The sequence below is a fragment of the Harmonia axyridis genome, chromosome 7 (assembly GCF_914767665.1).
Source record: "Harmonia axyridis chromosome 7, icHarAxyr1.1, whole genome shotgun sequence".
Lineage (NCBI taxonomy): Eukaryota > Metazoa > Arthropoda > Insecta > Coleoptera > Coccinellidae > Harmonia > Harmonia axyridis.
In genome coordinates, this window is record NC_059507.1 from 7,969,114 (window position 1) to 7,987,914 (window position 18,801).

The window sequence follows — 18,801 nt, forward strand, 5'->3', positions numbered from 1 at the left end:
TGAATTTTTCCGTCGATATGTGACAATGGATGAGATATGGCTCCATCATTTCACTCCGGAGTCCAATCGACAGTCAGCTGAGTGGACTGCTCACGATGAACTGAATCCAAAGCGAGGAAAACACAACAGTCAGCTGGCAAGGTTATGGCATCAGTATTCTGGGATGCGCAAGGTATAATGTTCATTGATTACCTCCAAAAGGACCAGACCATCAACAGCGATTATTATACAGGGTGTCCCGGGAAGAATGCGACAAATGAATACCGTAAATTAAGAACATCAACTCGTATCAAAAGGTTTCAATCGCCTAAGTGCCTTCGTTTGGAATATACAGGAAGATGTTCATCGTATGAGTGAAAAAAAATCATGATGTCAACGTACAGGGTGATTCAATATTCAAGAAAATAGAAAAGGTCTAAAATTTTCCTAGTCCGAATCTGATTTATTCGATTCCAAAAATGTTGAAGAAAGGCGACAGTAAACGGTGACAAAACTTCAAAATTTGAAGGTATTCGGTGGGTTAGTTGAAGAGTTATTGAACTAAAATAAATTCACTCTTAAGGGAATGTTTATTGTTCACCCTGTATGACCGTGCCTTGCTGAGATTTAGAATTTTTATTGTGAATCAATTCTTTGTGTATGCGAAAATGAAGAAAAATCATAATGTTCACGTACAGGGTGATCCAATATTCATGAAGTTAGGAATGATCTGAAATTTTCCTAGTCCGGATCTGATTAACTTCATTTCAGAAATATTGAAGGAAGGGGGTAGTAAGGGGTGACAAAACTTCAACATTTGAAATTATTCGGTCGATTAGTTAAAGTGTTATTGACCTGTGAAATTTCTCTCATACGACGAATATCACCCTGTATATCCCAAACGAAGGCACTCAGGCGATTGAAACCTCTTGATATGAGTCCTCCATGATGACCTCATTTCATGGTATCCGTTTGTCGCGTTCTTCCCGGGACACCCTGTATAGCGTTATTGGATCGTTCAAAGTCTGAAATCGTTAAAAAACGGCCCCATTTGAAGAAAAAAGGTGCTGCTTCATCAAGACAATGCGCCGTGTCACAAATCAATGAAAACAATGGCAAAATTGCATGAATTGGGCTTCGAATTGCTTCTGCATCCACCGTATTCGCCAGATCTGGCCCCCAGCGACTTTTTTCTGTTCTCGGACCTCAAAAGAATACTCGTTGTAAGGAAAGTTAGCGCCAATGAAGAAAAGTAATCGCTGAAACTGAGGCCTATTTTGAAGCGAAAGACAAATCGAACTACAAAATGGTATCGAAAAGTTGGAAGATCGCCATAATCGCTGTGGCGCCCTCGAAGGCAATTATGTTGAATAAAAAATCGAATTTTGACAAAAAAAATGTGTTTTACTATGGTAGACCGGGGACTTTTCAATTGGCCTGTTATATGAGCATTTATGGGTACCCTGCCTACCCCTTGTTTTTAGGTCTAAAATTTTCAGTTCAAAGATTGGACATTCTTAATGAATCCCCCTGTATACCTTCAGGTAATAAGTGGTTTAGACAGTAACCCTAAATTCTCACCGGATTCAATTCGTCTTGCTCAGGAAGTGGTTACGTGTAATTTTGTATCGATGCCTTCCGTTAATGTAACATATAGCCACAACAATGCAAATTCCTCAGTTCAACATATAACTCATATATAATTAGATGAAGCGTCGAAAGAAATAAAAAAATTTCTTTATTTCAACTTAATTGCTATGTACCGAGATATGGGTATTCGTAGCACAGAGGTGGACTGTGGCTGAATATTAAGTTCGGAAATTACACGACTCATACCCTCAATCACATTGTTTCCGAGCATAAAAACTAATTACATAATGTGCCTGGAGATGAAAAAGTAACATGTTTGTTGACGTCAATGAACTTCCACAGAAGCTCGACGTCTGTTCTCGATTTGAAGTTTCCGAAAGTCGCCTTAACATTATGGAACGATAGTTTCTTAAGAGAAAGTCTTCGAAGCCATCGAGAGATGGAGCCGTGGTCATCGCATCTCTCGGAAGTTCGGAACCGCCTAGAATAATAACCCAATCGTCAAATATCTCTCTTTTGATTACAACACTAAAAATATTTGACGATGACACTGCAATAGTGGCCGAATCATCAAATTCCAATCAAGTGAATCAATACATTCAAAATCATTTGAACGAGTTATAAAAATATTATCAGAAATGGAAAATCAAAATTGATACGAGTAAAACTAGTAAAACTACCCTAATCCACTTCACGCATAAAAATAAACTTGCACCAAATCCAAATCATCTAACATTCAACGGTCAAATAATAAACAAACAAAACACGGTCAAATATTTAGGTCTCACCCTAGACAGAAAATTAAACTTCAATGACCACATAAACAACATTAGACAGAAGTGCTACATACTACTTCGCAGTCTGTACCCACTTTTGTCTAAGGGAAGCAAACTCAGCAAAAAATCAAAAATACGAATATACAAACAATGCATCCTTCCGGTATTCCTGTATGCAGATCCAATATGGAGCCAAACTTCATTGTCAAATTTAAAAACATGACAAGTGTTACAAAATAAATTCCTTAGAATCATTCTAAATGAATCAAGGTATACACCAATCGATGAAATTCACAAAACAGGAAATATCGAACTAATTCAGGACAAAATAAAAAACGATACTATAAAATTCTTTAAATATGCTGCCAAAAAACTTGAAACAAACCAAATACCTCGGCACTACTACTTCACAAAATACTAATATTAGAATACGACATAAATTGATACATCACATTACTCTAACGTAAGAAATCCTGAAAAAATGTATCCCACCTGAGGCGAATATGTGTTTTATTTGACTCAACATACCTCTAGGAAAAAAATTATACTAACCACCCAATATTGTTCATACATTATAATTTATATAAAAACATTAGGTGCGATCCCAGATCTCAGGTACTAATTTTTAATTAAAAATTTAAATTTATCTATCCTGTATATTTCTCCTTGTAAATATTCTTGTATATATAATTTACGAAAATAATAATAAAAACGCTGAAAAGCATATGGATTTTATTTGATCCCACTTTTGAGATGGAAGGTCACGTACATTATACCCCTTCCAAATTTGTCCACAATACGACGAAAAGTAAGTCAATCAACTGAATAATGCTGTCCATAAATTCTTCTCAAATTTTTTTCAGTATTCCCAAATAAGCAGTGATTATGATTGAACAATTTTACGATTTCAAAACGTTGTTGAAGCGTGTATCTTCACCTGATCAAATGACATAACCTACTGAACACAAATGACATAACAAATGTCAAAAATATCACACAGTGTTGCCATTATAACCATTTCAAATTGTATCCCCTTCCTATTGGAATACCCTTTACAAGCTAAATTTAAACCTAGTCGGATCGGTTATTAGGAAAATATTGGAAATTTTTAAGATATTCTTCTCCTTTTTTATGATTTCGGTTTAACTTTCCAAATGAAATTCTGCATCAAGCTGAAACAGTCATTATAATATCTAGGTATACTCATAATTTTAAAATGGTTGAATCGGCTGTCACTAAAATGTTTTTCTCTTTATATATCGTTTGGATTTTTCATGGTTCTGATGTCGCCATCTTCGCGAAATTTTGCAAAAAGCTTGAAATTGTTATTTTTTCTACATTCATGCAAAAAGCAAAACTTTATTGAACTATATTTAGTGGAAAAAGAAGTTCTTTATTGCACTCATCTGTCATTATACTTCAACGTGCTGTCAACAATTGTTCATTCACTTTCAGCATTGAGGGTAAAAATAAAGTTTGAGTTAAATTGTTCGTAACATATTAGTTCCTGTTTCAATGCAAATCGATATTAATAATTCAAGTATATTCAAGTATTCAAGTTGCGCTTTTCATTTTCCTACACCTAGTGCCGCACCTCAATAAATCATTTTTTGCTTTTTGCATGAACGTAGAAAAAATGTTGTATGCAACTCGTGCAAAAATTGTTTATTGCACTCGACGTGTTGTCGGACAATTTCACGTCGAGTGCAATAAACATTCACTTTTTGCACTTGTTGCATAAATAACTATTATATATAAACGCAAAATATCAACTCTGTCGAATTAGTTGTCATTGAAACATTTTCTATATTTTTCTTGAATTTTCTACATATTCAAAGGGGAATCTTGAAAAATTCGTAACTCCGAAATTTATTGAGCTAGAAAAAATATAAAATATTTCATTCAGTACAACGATAGCATTACATGTTTAAAATGTCATGATTTTGCGTAGTGAATTTCTGTAAATATTAATTTCTCAAAATTTGTTCGGCTCAATAATTCATTCGTTCTAATCACGATCTTGGAGGATCAATGCGGTATCATTGATTCAATTTAAATAATTTAAAAATTCTCTTCTCGTCAATTTTAAGACGAACAAATATGCAATTCGAAATTTTTAGTTTTAAAGTCTGGTACAAATCCAAATGCGCATGCAAATGTATAGGCCTAAAATATTAATAATTCAGGTGTTTTCGGTAATCCTTATAGTAGCTGCAAGTAATAATTTCGACCTCAAATACTGAGTAACGACAGACCAGAATCCTATCTCAGATACTTACCTACAAAATTTGATTCGGATTATCCGAGAATTTTCCGTTTTCATCCGAAATAATGAGTAACCGAGAAAATAATAATTATAATTAGAATTCATCCTCGAACATGTCGCAAATAAGAGCCTTTTGTACCTTTGAAGGTCGTAAAATATTCGGATTAAACCCATACAGCAGATTGGTGTATCTTGTGTGGGGCTCAGACCGAGGCTTTTGAATGCTTAAGATGTTAACACCAGAAATTACGAGCACAACATGCAAATTAACAGGAGCTGCCTTAAGAAATTCGAATATTTAAGAGGAGATTTAATGAAATGAAAAATAAAGGTAGTCGGCAAATAAGATCAAAGTACATTCGTTCCATGAGAAGTTGACCAGAGAGCGAAAATATGTACGTTTGAATCTCCGGCAATTTTTTCAAAACCGGTACACTCAACTTGCCGGCTCTCATGGTGGAAATTAACACCTCTCCTTATGCAGAAAGGTGAAATGAGAAAGAAGACACTGATCAGAATCAGATAGTCTAAATGAACTAACACGCGATGATTGCATGGCTTACTATTAAGTATTGATACAAAAACATTATAGGTAACAAATCGTCAAAAATCTTGTCCCCCCCCCCTAGGTTTCTCAAGAAATCTACAATCAAAGTTCTGGAAATGGGGTGAATATTTTCCTCTATTTCAACTGCAATATATTTGATAGAAAATCTCTGTTTGTTACTCTTTGCTTTATCCAGAATGAGATAAAATAGGAAAAACGAGAAAAAATCTAAATTTATCGATTATTTATTTTTGATTAATTGTAGTTATTTCACAACTGAATCTAAATTAAATAGTCTGAGTTAAGAAAAGTGGCACTTTTTGAAATTCACACACAAATTCAATACAGAAGGAAAGGAAAACCATTAAAAAAATTATCAAATAATTAAAAAATTAAAAAGATATACTTTCCAATAGATACAGAGGTCGCTATTCTTCCACGAAAACCACTTCTTGACAGAATCTCCATACGCATAAAGCTTCGCGTGATCTTTAACACATCCATTAAGAATGTTGCTCGACCCAACAGCATGTTCGGAAGAATAGGAGCAAAATATTAGATAAAGAATTAATGAATGGGCACGATAAATAACCAGACCAAATAATTAAAATGCAAATTGAAAAGCTCATGTTCACATTATATTTATAAAAGCTGTGTGAACGAGGTATTTTTCGTGAGCGGAATATAGTATTTATGAACTTGTGGAATGTGCAACTGTTGTACAACAATAAATATTCATTTTGTAGATGTGAAATGGTACCACGCTATACGCCAGAGCAAGATGCTCGGACTATTGAATTATTCGAGCTAAATGAGTTATTTCGTATTGAATTTATGCGTTCGATGAAATCTATTTCAAACATTGAAAGTTCCTGAACATTTTTTGTTTACGTAGGTGGACTTAATCTATCTACTGCTCCGCTATTATGTCCAGTGGCGTCGAAGGGGGGCCGGCCCCCTAAATTTTTCGCTGGCCTTACAAAATTTTTGCTGGCCTCTCTGAATTGTTGTTGCCCCCCCCTGAAATATAGCATGAGCAGAAAAATGAACATGTTTTTAACTAGATGAATCTGAAAATCTTGCCCCCCTTAAATAAAAGAATCCTGGCCTCTCTTTGCCCCCGCCTATAGGGGTTCTATGAATATGAATATGGAAATATTGGGTGTACATCAAAAAATAAAAATAAAATTAAAATATTTATGTTCTCCAAGTTCTATTCGATTATAGTCCTTATTATCCCAAGATGATACACGTCTATGATTCCATCTCATGCTCAACATGCAACAAAATAGGCTCGAAGACTGTAAAATAACGATAAGAAATATACCTACTTTATTTCCACCTAAGTTCTTTTTTAGCATAAATTGATACACATAACACTGATTTAGAAAATCCATTTCAATTGTTGAGCAGTATAGATTCCAACTGAAATTCTAATCTTCTTAAAAATCTTAGAATCTAATAGTTTTCTGAAATGTAAATAAGACTTTCCTTTTGCTTCTAATCGAGAACACTGACTCCATTGTGTGTTGTAGGTATAGGAGAAGTAGCATTGTAGGTGGTCCAAAAGCAGGAAACCAAAAAAGGAAGTTGTTAAGTAGAACAAACCACCTAACTTGTGATTACCAGAATTACACTTTTTCAAGAAAGGTATATTTGGTGTCTTATCGGAGAGAGACAAAATATAAATAGAGGCTTTGCTACATATACCTATACCAATTATGTTAACACTGAAGGTAATAAAAAATATATAAGCAGAAATTACGGATCTCAAACAGAAGTCGAACTTGAAGAAAGTCCACTACTTCTAAATCTATCCTTCTCACAAATATCTATATGATAACATTTCGAAATTGGCAATCATAAATAATGTAACTACCGAATGTAGAAGGTTTAGAGAGTTGGTATACCTATTGAACTCTTTGAAAAAAATTATCCATCATCAGTCAAAAATTTCTGCATATAAAGGGTGTTTCTTTGAGCTATAGAACTTTAAATTGCAATAAAACAACGATGGATTATTCGATTGACATGAATTTTATTTATCCGCAAGATAATCTTGTGGCATTGCATTTTAAATATGATTTTTGGCATATGACCGCCACGGCTGGCTCGGATGTAGTCCAATCTGGACGTCCAATTTTCGATGACTTTTTCCAACATTTGTGGCCGTATATCGGCAATAACACGGCAAATGTTCTCTTCCAAATGGTCAAGGAATTGTGGCTTATCCGCATAGACCAATGACTTTACATAGCCCCACAGAAAGTAGTCTAGCAGTGTTAAATCACAAGATCTTGGAGGCCAATTCACAGGTCCTAAACGTGAAATTAGACGATCACCAAACGTATCTTTCAATAAATCGATTGTGGCACGAGCTGTGTGACATGTTGTGCCGTCTTGTTGGAACCACAGCTCCTGGACATCATTCAATTCAGGAATGAAAAAGTTAGTAATCATGGCTCTATACCCATCACCATTGACTGTAACGTTCTGGCCATCATCGTTTTTGAAGAAGTACGGACCAATGATTCCACCAGCCACGCACCAAACAGTCAGTTTTTCTGGATGTAACGGTGTTTCGACATACACTTGAGGACTAGCTTCACTCCAAATGCGGCAATTTTGTTTGTTGACGTTGCATTCAACCAGAAGTCCGCTTCATTGCTAAACAAAATAAAATGGACGTAGTGCGCGATACGTATTCCGCACTGAACCATTATTTTCGAAATGAAATTGCACTATTTGCAAGCGTTGTTCAAGCGTGAGTCTATTCATGATGAATTGCCAAACCAAACTGAGAATAAATCACTTGACAGCTGTTAAATCGGTCGCCATCTTGAACAGTAATGCCAACTTAAAGTTATATACCTCGAAAAAAAACACCCGTTACCTAGATAACTGACGTTCAATCTATTTTATATTTATATGTATAGGTACCAATTCGTTTTTAAGGATATCCTTTTAAGGATATAGGTATCTATTCTCAAATTAAATTGTCTTATTTGTTAATGAAGGATTTTTTTTCGATAATATTATTCGAATTTATTAATACTTATGCCAAATCGAGCTCCTATACAACTATTGGAATGGATTGGGCTGATGCGCCCCTGAAATGTTGGATCCTGTCAGAAAAGCCACTAACGACTGTGAAAAACACTAATCGTCCTCAAGTTTCATTCACTAATGTGAAATAAATTATGCCAAAAAGCACCATGATATGTGATTACGCAGCAGAATTATATACATTTTTCGAACACATTTATCAAGGTTTACATGTCTTAAAAATAAATTAGTTCAGTTCCCTTGATGAATCTCAAAAAAATAATGTCAGCTCTTGATTGGTCCAAAAGGACAATGGAACTATTCCAAGAGGAATTAAAACATGAAAGTACAACAAAAACTTGTTGGAAGCATATACAGAGGATTGTTTTTTGATAATTTGCCTTTGTTATATGTATTTCTGAAGTTATAAAAGTTCAAAATGTTTCAATAGTGTAGAGAGGAACAATAATGCCACCATTGCCACCTATAGGCACTCACACCGACCAACTCTCTACGCTCAAACCAAGGGCGTAGATATAGGGGGTACAAGGGGTAATCACCCCCCAAATATGAAATTTCAGAATTCTCGCCAAGACAAAGAACGAAAATTCAATAATTGATGTGTACCTAACAAAATTATTTTTCTAGTGTAAATATGTATTTTTCATCTTGACTGTTGCTCCATTCTGAAATATTTAACAATCTGTTTTCATCGGAAAGCAATTCCAAAAAAAGTAGTTAGTGGCGACTCACTTTTCACTGTTCTTAACTTCATTGAAATATTGCCGATAAAGCTGAATCCCTCGTCTTGTAAGTTCCATGTAAATCTCCTAGAAATACTGGTGTACCCACTCATTCTTGAAACTCATAACACAAAACTAGAGACTTTTGAATTTCTAAAGTATGGAGGTTAGAGATATCTAGAGATCTATAGTCGTTTCCATAGAAATATGGCCTTTTCATCAAATAGCGCCACCTATAGAAGAAATGGTAAGTAGGTACCAGCTATCCCAAGTTCTAATCGCCAAATTTATCTCAGACAAAATCTAATCAGTAAACACACCAGTACCATAGTACTATATATATATATACTATGCCAGTACTTAGATATATCTTAGTCCCATGATGCAATGATCAGTTTTTGTGGCACTGACATCTTGCTTTTACCAAAATGCACAGTAATAAACATGTTTACTAGTTTATTATTAATCTAATCAATAATAATTTATTGATTAATAAGAATATCATATCGATAGATATCATGGTCTAAAGTTAAGCGCAGGGAAACAAGCAGTCATCGGAAATGAGTAACGATAGACCAGTATTGATCATTTTAGAGCTCATCAGTATCCTATAATCTAGCCAACAATGATGACTAAATGAAAACAGAGGGGGAACTTTGCCAATACAGTATTCTCTTTGTTAAACCGTTATTCTGTATTATTTTTGATTAATTTCAAAGCCTGAAAATCAAGGAATCGAGTTTTAAAAATACTTGTATATTACATATACAACATAAATTGAAACTGTGCTATGGTATATCAATTGGAGATATGTACAAACATAAGAAATCATCTATAATGCATATTTAACATTTTACTTTTTATTATTTGAAAAAGATTTTGAATACATTTTGTGGATTAATATAACCAACATATATCAAAAAATTCTAAACCAAAATAAACAAAATATTCAAGTGGTAATTATAAATATTCTAATTGATTTAGAAAAATTAAACTTGAAAATTACCAGAGTAAAACTAAACAATATATCATTTCAACATCTCTAAAATCATAGATCATTTTTCCATTTGCTTCGATTCCAACTTATAATCAAAATTATTAATGACCAATATTATAATGAGTTGATAATAACTTTATTCTTCAGTTCGAATTTTTGAAACTGTTGATTTGCCTAAATTCAGTTGTAGTTCGGGCCACAAACTTGGCTTCAATTGACTATTAACACGTTCAAAATTTAACTGTAATGCTGTTTCAATGCCAGCTATCTGAGCACTATTAGAACCATAAAGCTCTTTCAGTATATCCTTTCTTCTATTTCTTATTTCATTCTTATTCTTAAGTTCATAAATTTCATCTTCAGATTTTTCTATATCATCACTTTTTTCCTTATCATTATTTTCAGCTTGGTTGACCATATTATGCTTCTTCTGTTTAGTATCAATCAAAGTATCAACTTCATTTTTCAATGAAGATGAAAGATCTTCTGTTCTAGGTTCATGAATATCATCGATTTCTGTTACATCTTTATATGCATGTTTTCTAAATATTTCATAAGTCATAGGTTCATGAGTACTTTTACCAGTTGGTGAATAATAAACATTGTTCGATTCAAAAACCATGTTGAATTTATCATGCATATCAATTAAGTCTGTATAGATGTCTTTTAAATGTCTATGGAGCATTCGGTTTTCAAATGATAAACTTATAGCAAGCGCTTTCCATGATGCTAGTTCCTGTACCTGGTTGCAATCATCCACGCTTTTTGGAGGATTGTTCGGCAGATTTTGTGCATTATCCATGATTTGAGTGCTTAGTGTAAAAAAATCAATTGTCGAAAAAACCTTTTTTCCAAAAATTGTTGTGCATTCCAGAGTGATGTTTTATTATTTCTGCATTTTTCCCATATTCCAATTAGTAAGATCAAATTACATGTTAAATCCAGAACAATATGAGCAGAGAATGAGAAATATAATAAAATGTAATTTTATTACTTTCAAATATGAGATGTTTTTATTTACAGGTTAATTCCAACGTCAAACTTGTGACATAGAAAATATAAATTTTTTCTTAGATTCTCATTTTGTTGGGCACAATGGGCTTATACATTATTCCTTAATATTTTTTTAGTGCCTAAATTCAATTTGCCTCAAAAATACTGATTTTCGTCATAGTTATCAGTAAAACTACTTAAGAATTGCCAAAAACTTGTATGAATGCATTATCGAAATATCATTCGCTGCAAAAATCCATAAGTAAAATCATTTATTTTGTGAATTTATCATTCATATTTTTGCTAATGAAAATAAAACTGCTCACCTTGCAATATGTTGAGCTAGTAAACAATAATTTCATAAAAAAATGATGACAAGGAAATTTAAATCATGAACATCAACTTCGGAGTTTATTCAATGTATCCTGACATAATACAAATTTATTATACATATTTAATGTTTAATTACTTGAATAAAAAACAATGTTAAAAAAATTTATTCAGTGACATGCAGCCATAATTGCACCGACATTATCAAAATCAATCTTTTCATTGATATTTTTGGTTTTGATATTCTCTTCTTGATTGGCTATAAAGATTAAGCTTCCTTGATCCTTCCAGCCATATTTCTTTATCCAAACATTCAGAGTCGAATCATCAATATCTCCAAGAAGTTGGGCAAGATTAGATCGCTCAATGGTCTGATAAGTGATGCCCACAACGTGACAAACAAATTTTCTAATCGAGTCCAAAAAACCAGTTATACTTTTAGTTAGATCGGGTAAGGTTTGAATTCTATTCCAAAATGATTGAAATTCGCATTGTTCAAGTATATGGGCCAAATAAATGATTTGATTTATCGGCTCATCAGATAGCTGAAAAAAATAAAATTATTAGTATCCGATATACTTTTCTTTGAATGTCAACCTACTTGTTTTTCATTCAATAAACATTTGCAAAGGATGAAGTCTGTATGTGGTAGATTAGTTAGAGCTTTCAACAATATTTGACATGTTATATCTTTACTGAAACTGTGGGGATTGAACTGATATAATTTCAAAACAGCTAAATTAGCTTCCAAATCATAAGCATTTTCTCTTGATTGAATTTCAACATAACGTTCTAGAGTGGGCAAATTATCTGGGTTGTATCTGAAAATAAAATAACTTCATACTCTATCGACATAGCATAGTTATATTAGGTTACCTTTCAATTCCCTTCAACATAGTAGCCACTGTTTGTTTCATAGCTTCAGCCATTATTTTAGATTATTTGGTCTTACAATCGCAACGGAACTTTGAAATAATTCAATGAAAAACAACTTTTCGGATAAAGAAGCAAGAATTATTTTAGGTTGGTTAGGTGAAAGCGAGCATTTCCACAGTCCATAGAATATATAAATCAATGTGGCCAACAGCCAAAAACAATACTAATATTTTTAATGTAACGCAGCAACGGATTGAACCATCTTTAGTGTTAGAAAGTCCTCATAAATTGTATAAACTTTATCGATTCATAGATCGAGCAAAAAACAAAATGCAAATAGACCTATACCAATTAAAAGTTATTTATTGAGAGGTATATAATAACTCTCCTCTTCCTATTTGACTGTACTGTTAGAAAGAATATTTATTTGCCAAGTATTGAAACATTACGAATAAAATATCTCAGCACAATCTTTGATTATCTTTATCAATCATCTATGTTTAATATATATGTCAATTTGAATTGTCTGTGAAATAACACTTGTGTTATAATTTTTAGATTCTTCAGAATATAATTTCAATCAAGGCTATATTCTAATTAAATTAGACTTTTTCAAACGAAAATCATACCATGGGTAAGTTTCAGAGTTTTATGTTAGCAAATAAAATTTATTTTCAATTTTTAAAAGTCATACGGGCCCCCCAATAGAAGTGTCCTGCGCAATAGCAGAATTGCTCATTATTCCCTAATTTTGACGTTCCTTCATCTCTTGGTCATTTGCTTTCTGTGTAAATAACCGAAATTCTTATGAGAATCTTAATCTGAATTCATCCTAGTGAAAAATTATCTTTTTCACATATAAACCATGTCGGGTTTTCCAGGAAGCATTGCCTTTGATGAATATGGCAGACCTTTTATTATTTTGAGAGATCAGGATAAACAAAAAAGACTATCCGGCTTAGATGCCTTGAAGGTAAAAGAAATCTTATTCCTGCTTATTATGAATAGAAAAATATATTATTTTTTAGTCACATATTATGGCAGCAAAGCAAATTGCTGCAACCGTTAAAACTTCTTTAGGTCCTAAAGGATTGGATAAAATGATGGTATCCTCAGATGGTAAATAAAGTGTGATTAATAATGACTTAAAAGTACCACTAATATCTTTTTAGGGGAAGTTACAGTCACTAACGATGGTGCTACAATTCTGAAAATGATGGATGTTGAGCATGAAATTGGAAAATTGTTAGTTCAGTTATCCCAATCGCAGGATGATGAAATAGGTAAAATAAGACATTTTTTTGTATTTTGATAGGCATTGTTTGTTGAAATGAGTCCCTATTATTCATTTATTCTCTTTGGGTCATATTGGAATACCTATATTTGACATGAATTTAATTTTATCTTTAATATTGTTGATGCACATTAGGTATATTTATTTAAATTATATATCTTTAATTTTACGTATTGTAAGCCATCCTCACTTTTTAGGAGATGGAACTACAGGAGTAGTAGTTCTTGCTGGTGCTCTCTTGGAGCAAGCTAGTGCTTTAATTGATCGTGGTATCCATCCAATTAGGATTGCAGATGGATATGAACTTGCTTGCGATGTGGCTGTAAAACATCTTGACAAGATAGCCGAGTTATTCCCCGTTTCTTCAGATAATATTGAACCATTGGTTGAGGTAGCTATGACTACTTTAGGTTCAAAAATAATCAATAAGTGTCATAGACAGATGGCAGAAATAGCTGTTAAAGCTGTTATGGCGGTAGCTGATTTGAAAACTAAGGATGTTAATTTTGAACTTATCAAAGTTGAAGGCAAAGTAGGAGGTAAGTAGACTCAAATATCATTTATGTTTATTCTTTTCCAATCCCTTGGCTTTTTAAATTATGTAATGCATATAAATTTTAAATATATTTTCGTTTCCAGGTCGTTTGGAAGACACAATATTGGTCAAAGGAGTTGTAATTGATAAAACAATGTCCCATCCTCAGATGCCAAAAGAATTGAAAAATGTAAAATTGGCTATTCTCACTTGCCCATTTGAACCCCCAAAACCTAAAACTAAACATAAGTTGGATGTTACCAGTGTAGAAGATTACAAAGAGTTGAGGCAATATGAACAAGATAAATTCAATGAAATGGTATGTATATTTGTTACCTATTATTGATGGAAATCTCTTTCTTGGATATATTTTGTGAATGTTTATGATTTATAAACTGACTAGGTATATGTATGTATTTTATCACTTACAAAATGATGAACAGTTTTGTGTAAATAAATTCGAAGGTACTTATTTCTCAGAAAGTTTGTGAAGTGTGTTCTATGTATATTTCTCCATGTGTTTGTTGGATTTTCGAAGACTAATTTTGAATATATTGTGGAGAAGTCGTCAGGAATAGGGGTGGAAGTAGATGATATAGAATTTTTTTATCTTAGGTTCTTTTCATGTCATTAATAAATAAATGAATTTGACTTATCATCTTGTTAACAGCGAATTTATTTTTATATACTTTTTTTCAGGTTTCATTAGTTAAAAATGCTGGTGCTACCTTGGCCATTTGTCAGTGGGGATTCGACGATGAGGCTAATCACCTACTTCTTCAGAGAGAGCTACCCGCTGTACGTTGGGTAGGTGGCCCAGAGATTGAACTCATCGCCATAGCTACTGGCGGAAGAATTGTCCCTCGTTTTGAGGAACTCAACGAGCAGAAGCTTGGAAAGGCTGGTTTGGTCAGAGAGTTATGCTTTGGAACTACGAAAGACAGGATGTTGGTTATTGAAGATTGTTCAAACTCAAGAGCAGTCACAATTTTGATCAGAGCAGGAAATCAAATGATAGTCGACGAGGCTAAGAGAAGCATTCACGATGCCTTGTGTGTGGTCAGAAGTCTGATTCAGGAACCTAGGGTGGTTTACGGAGGAGGTGCCGCTGAAATCTCTTGCAGTCTGGCAGTTGCTGCACAGGCTGATCAATTGGCATCTTTGGAGCAATATGCCTTCAGAAGCTTTGCCGAGGCTTTGGAATCGATTCCACTTGCTTTGGCTGAAAACAGTGGTTTGTCTGCTATTCACGCTCTCGGAGAAATGAAGGCAAAACAAACTACAACCAAAGATCATGCCCTTGGAATTGATTGTATGCAAACAGGCAACAGTAACATGAGGGAACAACATGTTATTGAATCTTTGAAATCTAAGAAGCAACAATTGCTCTTGGCGACTCAATTAGTTAAAATGATTCTAAAAATTGATGATGTGAGGTCTCCCCAAGATGCTCATGGACTGTAAGATGATTCCAGTTGACATCTACTTTTTCGTATTAACACTTTTAAGACTAACTTTCAAAATGTTATTTAAGGTTTCTATTTAATCAGAAATAAAAATAAAACAATAATACCTTAGTTTTTACTATTTTTACCTTGCCCATTATTGATATGCCTTGAATTGGATGTGAAAAACAGTTTATAAAGTAGGATTCAAGTATATTTTTCACTATTAAGAAATTATTTGGAGATTCTTGGCTTTAGTTTCAAGAGATTACAAGTTGTAATTTATTAGTAAATTCTGGCATGTAGCCTAATTATCTAGTTGAAATTCTAATGAAGAAAAAAGTTTATATATGAGATTTTTTTAGGCATGTCACTTAAATGGTAAATATGGTTTTGTACAAAAGTCAAATATTTCAAAAATTTTTATTTAAATATTGATATAATTCAAATCATGTTAGTTCTTAAATAATCATTATCCAACTCCTCAGGCTTGAGCAAATGAGTATTCAAAAATTCTTCAACTGAATCTGTGTTCCATTTTTCAATTGCCACCGTTTCTTGTAAGTGACCATCTTTATCATACAATTTTATTATGGGATCTAGACCTCTAACATATCTGATCTGTAGATTTGGAAATTTGCTAGGTCTATCACTCTTAATGAATGCTTGAATTTGAGCATATGTACCAAATTTACATGTGCAGACTTCAAGAACAGCTTTTGCATACTTCTTCTCTTCTTTTACGGTCTCATCTTGATGACAACATTCACGGCAGTGGTTTTTTATAACATCTAAATCAAAATTCGGAAGCTGCTCACAGGAAGAACATAATAGATTTGCTTTGTTAAAGCCTAAAGCCCAACAATCTTCTACAGTGAAATCACTTTTCACAATATCAAAATAAAATAGTGAGATGAACCCACAAATTATTAATTTCATTTTGGGCAGTGGATTCTTATCAGATATTGAGAACTGAATTTTCAGAATTTGAGATCCATATCTCTAAGGTTATGTTTCCTAAACATAAATGTCATTTCTTTACAACCTTACCGTCAACTTATTACCCAAACCCAATGCTACCAACAACAGATTACGGATAATTTTTTAGATATTTGAACTTTGAAATTACACATAATTGAAGTATTACTTTGTTAATGATAAAGTGTATCAAACAAATCAGGGATAAATAATAATAATAAATTTCACTAAGTGTTAATCCTAAGAAAGTATCAATTTGGATGATTACTTTTCAGATATAGTGAATATGTTTCTCAAAAATGATTATAATTTATAATCAAGTTAAAATGAATCCTTTTTGGAAGCTAATCTGAATATTTCTATTCATTAACAAATCCCTCCCAACCTTAGCTGAGGAAAACAAATAATAAAATTAGTGCTTTTCAATTCATTTAATAAATTATAATTTGTCATCTCCTCCTTGCTGCTTCTTCCTCAAACTTTTTCTTCAAAATTTCTATTTGGAGTTGTCTACCATTGAGTTCTGAAGTACTTCTTATTTTTTCTAATAATAATTCATTTGCTTCACTGTCCCTTTTCATTTTATCCCTTCTAAAAATAAATGACGTCCTTACAAGAACCATCTCAACTGTAAAACCAATTAAAGCAATACCAATACAGATTAAAACTATAACATAATGAGGTTGCTTTTTGATTCCTTTTACGCCATAGTATTCTTTTTCTTCAGAAGCACCATGTTTAGATTTATAACGGTGAAAAATAGGACTGAAAAGTATTCCATATTAAATTATTAACGATACATATATAGTGTGCGACAACATAAAATAATAATCAATCTCAATAAAAAAAAAACAATATCAATTGAGATAATTACTCAACTCACTTTTCATACATGGATGTATCATAAGTTTGATAATGGTTTTTTCGTTCAATAGGTTCAGGGTTCTCCAATTTCAAATCATAATTTCTTCTTGAATCTGGTCTGCTCAAAATACTGTATGCTTCATTAATTTTCAAGAAGTTTTGGTGACCACTTTTCGAATTTTTGGTTTTATCTGGGTGATACTAAAAATGGATTTATATAATGTATAAAACTCACCATTTTTATTATTAATTATTACTAATTTTGAGAGTTTTATAAAAGAATCTTTTATTTCTTTAGACGAGCATTCTTTTTTCAAATTTAAAACATCATACAATGTTGTTTTTTGTCTCCTGAAAATTTATAATAATAATAATAATATTAATGAGTATCATTCGGACGAAAAAAAAATGTTTACTTGGAATTTAAAAATACATTCATTGGAATCACATTGTGAAAAAATTTGCTATTCCTGCGGAGCATGATTCCATTTTTTGGGAAATAAACTTTTAATTCTCAAATCAAATCCATATTGCTGATCTTTTTTGACAAAGAAGTAGGGATGGGACGGTATTTCAATACCGCGATTTTGGAACGGTATTTTCGAGTAACGTAGTCGCGCGTTCCACAAACGTAAAGTAACCGGTTCCAAAGTAACGATAGTTTCGGCGTACCGGCACCGGACTTCGAATAATAACATCGAAACGGTTTGGGATATTTGAACGAGGTTTGGTAAATATGGATACCTCATTAAGGTCTCACGCTGAATACCACGTCTTCAGCAATACACATAGATATATAACTTCTTTCACGTAATACCTAGATTACCCGAGGATGGTATATTTCCGTTGGAGTTTACACCATCTGTTTTTAATGAGTTGCCCTTCGAAGATTCTAATCTTTGTTGTTATTTTGAGTCACCAAAAAAATTTATGGTTTTATGATTTTGTTATGCTTGCAAACGTTCTTCTAGAATAACGTAGAAACTCAATGAACAATGAATTATCATTCAACAGGACAGTCGACAAATAGTCTAGGTATCCCAACGGTCTCGTTTCCTTCGTTCCTCTGTCGGTGGTACTCAACTTAGTTGCAATCGCCTACGGTTTTGTTACCTGTAACCACAGTTACAAAATCGCGGTATTTAGGAGCGGTATTTTTCTGGAGCGGTCACGAATGTAACGCGACTGGTGAGTAACCGGTATTCCCATCCCTACAAAGAAGTATTTACATAAGATTTGAATGGATTTATTCCATAGAATATAGAATATTATTTTATACTCAAATGTTTCTATACAATGTGGCCAAGCGGGAATATTTGAATATTGAAATTTTTGGTTCTAAGTTCTACTATTATTTGCTATTTTTCTGTAATTATTTCAAAATAAAACAAAAATAGTATTTGGAAGTTGCAATATTCAATGGCAACATACTCATTTGCAATATTATTAATTGTAAAAATAATACAAATTTCATTCCTGATTGAGTAGAATTTCTATTGTATTCTGTTGTGGTAATTAAGATTGATGGATTGACATATTACCA

The 18,801-nt window shown here is 32.8% G+C and overlaps 5 protein-coding genes across 6 annotated transcripts; 1 reads left to right on the forward strand and 4 right to left on the reverse strand.

Annotated features, from left to right (window-relative positions):
- Nucleotides 1-9,786: 9,786 nt before the first annotated feature.
- Nucleotides 9,787-10,978, reverse strand: LOC123685134. Its single transcript, XM_045624727.1, has one exon. The coding sequence runs from the start codon at nt 10,743-10,745 to the stop codon at nt 10,080-10,082; it is 666 nt and encodes a 221-aa protein (XP_045480683.1). The 5' UTR covers nt 10,746-10,978; the 3' UTR covers nt 9,787-10,079.
- Nucleotides 10,979-11,334: 356 nt separating this feature from the next.
- LOC123685135 (eukaryotic translation initiation factor 3 subunit K) lies at nt 11,335-12,324 on the reverse strand. The gene is made up of 3 exons (XM_045624729.1): nt 12,143-12,324; nt 11,868-12,087; nt 11,335-11,811 (listed from the first exon to the last, which is right to left on the reverse strand). The coding sequence occupies exons 1-3, from the start codon at nt 12,193-12,195 to the stop codon at nt 11,437-11,439; spliced, it is 648 nt and encodes a 215-aa protein (XP_045480685.1). The 5' UTR covers nt 12,196-12,324; the 3' UTR covers nt 11,335-11,436.
- A 327-nt stretch (nt 12,325-12,651) lies between these two features.
- Nucleotides 12,652-15,539, forward strand: LOC123685133 (T-complex protein 1 subunit epsilon). 2 transcript variants are annotated; one of them, XM_045624726.1, is made up of 7 exons: nt 12,652-12,776; nt 13,024-13,115; nt 13,171-13,261; nt 13,315-13,425; nt 13,634-13,975; nt 14,076-14,290; nt 14,671-15,539. In XM_045624726.1, the coding sequence occupies exons 1-7, from the start codon at nt 12,773-12,775 to the stop codon at nt 15,433-15,435; spliced, it is 1,620 nt and encodes a 539-aa protein (XP_045480682.1). In that variant the 5' UTR covers nt 12,652-12,772; the 3' UTR covers nt 15,436-15,539. The 2 variants fall into 2 exon arrangements, with proteins under 2 accessions (XP_045480682.1, XP_045480681.1); XM_045624725.1 differs by lacking the exon at nt 12,652-12,776 and having other exon boundaries at nt 12,868-13,115.
- A 286-nt stretch (nt 15,540-15,825) lies between these two features.
- LOC123685139 (selenoprotein F) lies at nt 15,826-16,463 on the reverse strand. The gene has a single exon (XM_045624734.1). The coding sequence runs from the start codon at nt 16,353-16,355 to the stop codon at nt 15,861-15,863; it is 495 nt and encodes a 164-aa protein (XP_045480690.1). The 5' UTR covers nt 16,356-16,463; the 3' UTR covers nt 15,826-15,860.
- A 347-nt stretch (nt 16,464-16,810) lies between these two features.
- On the reverse strand, nt 16,811-18,502 carry LOC123685138 (dnaJ-like protein 60). The gene is made up of 5 exons (XM_045624733.1): nt 18,480-18,502; nt 17,675-17,812; nt 17,516-17,609; nt 17,278-17,459; nt 16,811-17,159 (listed from the first exon to the last, which is right to left on the reverse strand). Exons 2-5 carry the CDS (start codon nt 17,737-17,739, stop codon nt 16,844-16,846), a joined length of 657 nt encoding a protein of 218 aa, XP_045480689.1. The 5' UTR covers nt 17,740-17,812; nt 18,480-18,502; the 3' UTR covers nt 16,811-16,843.
- Between the last annotated feature and the right edge of the window lie 299 nt (nt 18,503-18,801).